Raw genomic sequence first — 7,025 nt, 5'->3', positions numbered from 1 at the left:
CTGAAAGCAATTTTGGTGAAAATATTTTTTGGAATCAATCCTTAGTAAAAATGGTAAATCCTAGAAAAACACTTAAGGTGCTTCCTTGAAGAAGCACATCACTGGTACTACTTGCAGAAATCACTTAAAGTGCTTTTGAAACCCAAAAACATTTTCTCTAAAAGCACTTTTAACTATTTTAAAAGCACATCCAAATGAGCCCATAGTTATTAAACTGTCAAAAAGCACTTTAAATACTTATTTCAACATAAAGTATTAACTTCTTTTTTTATCAAATACGATCAGAAACGCATTTGGTAATCTAAAAGCGCTTTTAATTATACTAAAATTTCTTACAAACAAGTCCCCATGCCAATTCTGGCTCTCGCGTTTGACCTTCAGAAGGGGCTCCGTATCTTCATTTGGGTTTGGCCCAACCGTTCCCTTCTATTAAGGCCCAATTTTTCACCCACCCAATAAGTACGACAACACCTTCACCGGCGTTTTGATCTCAATTAACGTGGCGCGCCGCGCGCTAGGGTTTGAGTGCTTTCTTCCCTCACCAATAATATCCCTATAAAAATACGAACTTGGTGAGCAAATCAGCAATCGCAGCCGCGGCTCAGTTTCCTCTCAGTTTTCAGAACCCAAATTTTGTATAACCATTTTTTCCTAAACGTTTTCAAAATTTGCAAATGTTTTCGAATCTATGAATTGTTTTCTGTTGATTCGTTTGAAATCTATGAATTGCTTTCTGTTGATTCATTTGATGCATGTGGAGTTGTTTTTGGATTGAGTTTTTGAAAAAATGGGGTGCTTGGTTGCGGTGATTATAAAAATTCCTCGTTCTGAATTTGCCATAGCCATGGCTTGACAGACACCTATACACCCATAGAATATGAGCAACCATTCATTCTCCCATTAACTTCAATTTTTTTTTTTTTTTTTTGTATTTTTTGTATATTGGCTGTGATTTTCTCATTCGTGTTCTGCAATTTTTGGTACCGTTTCGGGAAGCAGCTTAAGAAATACTCTAGCGCTCCTTCTCAAGCCGCTCCCCGGCAACGGTGCCAAAAATTGCGCAACCATAACTTTTTTGAAGATCCAGCCTTTTCGGTTTAGCGTTTAGGGTTTAAGGTTTATAAAGGTTTATAGGAAATATAATTAGAGGAGTTGGTTATTGTATATCCACAGAGCATTTTTGCTAATAGTGTTTTCTGTGATTGGACACACTCCTAAATTGGATCTAGGTGGTGTTTAAAGCCCTAATTGACCCGAAAAAAAAATCCAGAATTTGGGGTTACGCACACCTCCACATTAGCTTCAACTCATAAAAACACTAATATTTTTTTTCAGTGTACTGAGAACGCGACCCAATATAAATGTTATAATACAATACAGTTTCCGTACAGTTGCCCTATCGTCTCGTTTTTGTATGGAGGAATGAAATCCCCTAAGAAGGGATCGGTAAAATGCAAGATGGTGAATTGAATTGGATGAGTAGAGTTGTGATTTTTGAAAGAGAGCAGTGATGAGCAGCTAACACGTAAGAAAACATCCCGATTTGTTTGGGATTTTTCAATGAAATACAATTGTTACGCTTGGCTTCTGAGCACTCAAATTTAGCCTAATGATATGTTCTTTCGTGCATTTTTAAGTCCGAAAGGCAACAACTTCCTGGATCTTCTGGCCCTATTTAGGCATCATCCCCCATACATGGTGTTCTACAACCGTGCATAGACCGGTGTTTTTGGGTAAACAGTTTACGGGTCTGGTCACTGCGACCCCAAAGTTAGGAGGATATTTTGCCCGAGTTCCGAGTTTCTTCGGATTGTGGAAGACGAGGAAGATGGATTAAAGGACATGTTCAAGTGATATATATATATATATATATATGGTGACATTGAAGGATACCAAGTTATGTATTTTGTTTATTGCTTTCTGTTCTGTTTAGATTGTGGATTCCGAACCTAATTAGATCTGAACAAAAATTAAAAAATTGTTCCAGTATCCATTTGAAAAGATAAAACAGAAATGAAGAACTTGATTAGTTTCTGAGAGCATCTTGTACTTCATTAAAAACTAGATTAAAATTCAATAATTATTAACTGATAACAGTTAACGGGGTTCCCATTTGATCTGGGAACCTCTTTGACAGAAAAAAATTGTAGTCAGTTTGATAACGATCGAGGGATATCCAACAGAACCGAAGAAAGTATACGGAAAGAACAGTTCACGATCAACTTAAGGAAAAAAAAAATGCATAAAACCAAGTCATTCTTTCCATTGGCATGCGAGTGAGATCGGAACCAAGGCCATTGGCAGAAACTCAACCAACAGGAAAAGCCGAGGAGCGAAGCAGTGGCTTTCTTGAGCGGTGGAATGGATCGAACCCTTGACGTATCTTAATTCTAACTCATTTACGCTCCAATGTATATCGACCAAAGGAGCCTTATTTCCAAAAGTAGTAAGGAAACCAACAAGCACAAAGGAACACACACTGAAATTTAAGAACACAAGAAAATCAGAAGAGACTAATCAGAAAGAAAAAAAAAACTCCTGAGTACTATTTTGCTTGGTAGTACAGATAAAAACTCATTCTTTTTCTTTTTCCTTGACCTACAAGGCAGGCAAGGAGGAAGAGTTGAACATATTGGACCCAAGGAGGTCGTTGCAAAGGCTAAACCCTTCATGGCTTCTATTATTATTCTCTGCTCTTGGACTGCTCCCTGCACTGCTATTCGACCGAGACCCAAAAGCCGCCTTCTGTAGGACACCAGTCGGAGATGACCCTAAAGATGAAGGGCTATTGTTATTGTTGTCCCAACTTCCCCCAGTCATCAGATTAAGGACTGAAGAGTTGTTCCTGTACTCTACTGCATTGTTGTTACTGTTGGGATTGTGCAGGACTTCCCCTAGAGGACCGCCAGGTGAAGTCTCCCAAGCGATTGGAATCCAATTCGCTTGCTTCATGTTGTTTTGTTCATTGAGGGTAAGGCTGCTGTCTATTCCCAATCCCGTTGGGGCCGGAGACTCTAGTTCCCTAGAGAGACGGAGCGGTGAGAGCGTGAGCTTCTCACTGCTTGTGGATGAAGCTATGGGGATCGAAATTGATAATTGGGTTCTGTCTGATTGCATGCCGAGTTGGTTAGGCCATGAAACAGGTTGGCGGTCGGATTGAGTTTTAGGCCAATCGTCGATGAAGTGGCGAAGGGAATGCTGTTGTGAATTTGTTTCTGCAGGGTATGACCTTTTCTGTGAAGGATTTAGGAGGGAGTCAGTGGGGACAAGCCCGAACTCCGTTCTCGAGGATTCTTCGTATCCGATTTGCTGTTTCTGAGTGGAGAATGGGTTTTCTTTCGACAGCATGGTGAGGCCTGGTGTGTGTTGAATTCTCCCACCCGCATTCTCTTTGTTAATGAACATCCTGCAAAGAGAAATCAACAAGATACAGAAACAAACCCGTAAGAACCACCGATACGAATCAGACGATTAACATTGGATCTGAGTAGATTCTAGTAACTTCAGCTAGTAAAAGAGCAGTGACCAACAACGCTGATAAAAAGATGGATGTAAAAGATGCTGTGATTTCTATTAGATTGTACAAGTAACGGAAATGATTTCTGCACTCTCGTTTTTCCTTGTTCACTTCTCTTCTTGTTTTTCCATGGTTCTTTTTTTATTTATACAATCGATGAGCTATTTTAAAAGGTGAGGAGCGCAGGTGGGAGGGAAAAAGAGAGTGCGGAAATCATTTTTCTATAAGTAATGAAGTTGAGGAATAAATGCTGAAAAGATGAGAAATTTTAGGACCACCGGGTGAGTCTGAACTTTTTTATTTCACCTGTTCATCTGAGTGGCTGCTGCGGAAGAATTAGATGCAGCAGGCTGCTGTGAGCTCTTGAGCTGCTGGTTGGTGATAGCATGGCTGCTGCCACCACCACCAGCAGAAACGGAAACTACGGATGTTGATGACGAAGAAGCCAAAGGCTGCTTTGAGGCGGTGGTTCCGGTCTGGCCGGTCTGGCCTTCCACAGGCTTTCTTGAACGGTGGCGACCCCTGTTCATGTGCCGCTCACAATACTTTTGGTCAGGAACGGCATCTCTCCAGCACCGCCATTTCTTCCCGTCGGTCCTGCGACACCTTCCCGGCTCGGGATCAGTGTTGTTGGAGAATCCCAAATGGATAGAACCCCATCCCACTGCACATACACAACCCCACGAAAATCCAAAAAACTTAGAATGCAAGAAAGGCATGAAAAATCTAAAAGTCTGACATGCGTCCTAACATGTGTTCCAAACATCCTTTTTCTGCTCCAGTTTATTTCTATCCTTTGGATTAAATAAATCAAGCGAAATACAAGCCACATAAATAAGCAGAAACGTGCATAAGAGAAAAAAAATGAAGTGTGCGGAAATCATTTTCATTCGAGTAAAATGAAGAAATTACATGAATTGGGCCTGAGAAGTCCGTTCGGAAACGTCGAAAATCCTGCAGAATCAAGGGCCTTCTTGATAGGGACGAGTAGAGTGGATGGAATAGGCATATTGGCAGTGATGTATTTGTAGATCAAGGCCTGGTGTTCGAGCTCCATCCATTGAGATGGAGTGAAAGGTCCTTTGCCTCCTGCTATACTCCAATGCATGGCAGCACCTCCATTACTCAAACTCCCACTATTATGCCCTGAAACACAGCCAGAAATCAGAAACCCAAAAAAAACAAATTAAAAAAAAAACCCAAGAACCAATTTTGCAGAAATAGAAAATAAATTTAAAATAAAATCATGAAGTTCTTTTTTTATTATTATTATAAATTTTACCGGAAGAAGATAGAATAAAAAGGAAATTGGAACCAGTCGCTTATCTATTTTATTTCTCCTCCAATTGTTTGCCTTCTTGTTTTCACCAAAACTGGGTAGACAAAGATTTTTTAGTAAAGAAGAAAACAACTTGGCTTTTTCTAGTGCTTGACAAGACTCAAAAAAATTCCATGAAAAGACCTCCCACCAAAGTCCTCCTCCCGGGGAACCAACGCAAACAATGTTTTTTTCAGTAAAACATTTACCAAACCCCAAAAGCTCCATGCAGTTGCTCATATTTTAAAAAAAATCGAAGCGACGCAGTGCTTAAGGGGCTAGAAAGGCCGCTCTGATACTTACAAAACACAATCTTAATTAAACATGATTACTAATTAACTACCTGCAGAAGTTCTATTGTAAGCAGATACAGCTTGGTGAAAGTAAGGCATTGCGGCATTCTTTTCAACCAAGACAGCTTCTGGATTGGGAGAGTTAGAGAAGCTCAGTAACTGCTGCTGTTGCCTTGCTTTGGAAGATGAAAAATCATCAGTCTTGGCAAGTTTAGAGCTCCTCCAGTCCTCCTCGTCGGCAGATCTCCACTGCCTGTGGTACCCAGATCCGTACAACCACTTGTGCTTGGCCGCCTCCTGATCTGCCGATGAAGTAGCAGCAAGAGGAAAACCAGAATCTGAAGAACAACCACCCCCCAACCCACCAAAACCCACCACCCCAAAATCCATATAGAACACGAAAAACTCAGAGCGGTTTAAGAAAAATGCAGCATTTGGGTTTTCATTTGCCTACAGAAAGATGCAAGCTTTTGCCTTTAAGGGGTGGAGAGAGAGGGTGCATTTTAAGAGCTATCAGCAAGTTGATATTTTGAGGGAAAGATTAAATAATTGGAGAGAGAGAGAGAGAAAGAGAGAGAGGGAGAGATGCTTCTGTCATAACTTGATATATGGCAATGGCATCTCCACAACGACAAGTGTTGCGTTGGGATTCAATTAGTTGAGTAATATTTTTATTTGTTCATCTTAATAACTTGTTTGACTCGTATTCCATGTAAAAACATATTCGAGAATCGGTTATCTCCTTGAGCTTGTAAAATGTGGTGCATGTCTTTCTCCGTTTACAGTAAATAGATTTTTCAATGTATTTGAACCATAAAATAGTACACTATAGCATATGTGCTTGCGCACACTGAAAAAGTTTCTTCTCATTGTCTTTATCCTGTTTTTTTTCACAAATGTATAATAATTTATTTGGTTTTTTTTTTTTTTTTTTGTTCCTCAAGATGTTTATACACTCTGTAAAAATAACTGTCAAATCTCAATAAAATAGTTGCACCATGATGATGTTACTGTTTGTGCATACAATTTCAAAGATCCACTCTTTCAAACATTGATATTTTTTCAATTTAATTATATTTTTACTCATCAAATATGAGTTTTGTTACAAGATGTTAATTTGATGGGAAAAGGGATTATCTTCATATCTATTCCATCAAATCCTATCAATCAACAAATTTGGACCTTTAAAATTAGATCTAACGGTTAAAGTTATTATAATTTTAAAATGGGTCTCTTGTTTTTAGTCGTTTGATTAAATTTCGAAGGTCTGAATTTGTTGATTGGTAGGATTTGATAGAAATGATCCAGAGATGATTCCTTTCCAATTTGATGCTACTCAAAATGGAACATTTCATTAGATGTTGTAGACTTGTGGTTTATCTTGTGAACTTTCCAATGTTGTAGTTTACACTCTTCAACATTCTAAAGCTAAAGTTGGGTCTTGCCGCCTAATCTCATAATTTATTGAGCTCTTAATATCGACTCGTTACTGATTATTGACATGTTGTCTAAAAGAGAATAAATAACAATTTTAAACACCTTGTTGAGTGCATTGACAAGATGCATGATAAAATCGTCCAACTCACATATTATCTCCATAAAATTATTGGTAAATAAGTTGCAATTCAATTTGCATTCATCTTTACAAAAGGGATTATTTATTTCAACTCAACTTATTTGGCATGTTATCCTTATCTTCAAGGTTAGAATGGAGGGAATTGGATCCACTCTAGACCTTAACGTCCGAATATTAGGGATAAAAAAATTCTGAACCACATATTTGTGTGAAAAAAAAATCGCAATCGTTGGTTTGTAAGTAGATTCGCATAATGAATTAAGAGAACTATCGAATTCAATTTATGTAGCCCAAATTTATGAATTCTTAAATTCCAAATAC

General features: G+C 38.7%; 1 protein-coding gene and 2 non-coding genes across 3 annotated transcripts; 2 read left to right on the top strand and 1 right to left on the bottom strand.

The window, feature by feature from the left end:
- The first annotated feature begins 796 nt into the window (after positions 1–796).
- LOC114821901 (small nucleolar RNA snoR8a) lies at positions 797–887 on the top strand. Its single transcript, XR_003769738.1, has one exon. It is a non-coding gene; the product is annotated as a small nucleolar RNA snoR8a (small nucleolar RNA).
- Positions 888–1,501: 614 nt separating this feature from the next.
- LOC114821878 (small nucleolar RNA R24) lies at positions 1,502–1,596 on the top strand. The gene has a single exon (XR_003769715.1). It is a non-coding gene; the product is annotated as a small nucleolar RNA R24 (small nucleolar RNA).
- Positions 1,597–2,461: 865 nt separating this feature from the next.
- Positions 2,462–5,773, bottom strand: LOC103400120 (growth-regulating factor 1-like). Its single transcript, XM_029094732.2, has 4 exons — positions 5,179–5,773; positions 4,430–4,663; positions 3,824–4,181; positions 2,462–3,406 (listed from the first exon to the last, which is right to left on the bottom strand). The coding sequence occupies exons 1-4, from the start codon at positions 5,516–5,518 to the stop codon at positions 2,599–2,601; spliced, it is 1,740 nt and encodes a 579-aa protein (XP_028950565.1). The 5' UTR covers positions 5,519–5,773; the 3' UTR covers positions 2,462–2,598.
- Positions 5,774–7,025: the final 1,252 nt, after the last annotated feature.

This window comes from Malus domestica, chromosome 15, assembly GCF_042453785.1.
Source record: "Malus domestica chromosome 15, GDT2T_hap1".
Taxonomy (NCBI): domain Eukaryota; kingdom Viridiplantae; phylum Streptophyta; class Magnoliopsida; order Rosales; family Rosaceae; genus Malus; species Malus domestica.
The sequence above is the reverse complement of the archived record's forward strand: the minus strand, read 5'-3'. Positions and strand labels throughout refer to the sequence as shown.

Excerpts from the sequence above, each read along its gene's own strand:
- LOC103400120 (XM_029094732.2), bottom strand. The coding sequence starts at position 5,518 with ATGGATTTTGGGGTGGTGGGTTTTGGTGGGTTGGGGGGTGGTTGTTCT. Across the intron at positions 4,664-5,178 it reads TTACAATAGAACTTCTGCAG|GGCATAATAGTGGGAGTTTG; the intron begins GTAGTTAATTAG and ends GCTGTGTTTCAG. Across the intron at positions 3,407-3,823 it reads GCAGCCACTCAGATGAACAG|GATGTTCATTAACAAAGAGA; the intron begins GTGAAATAAAAA and ends TTCTCTTTGCAG.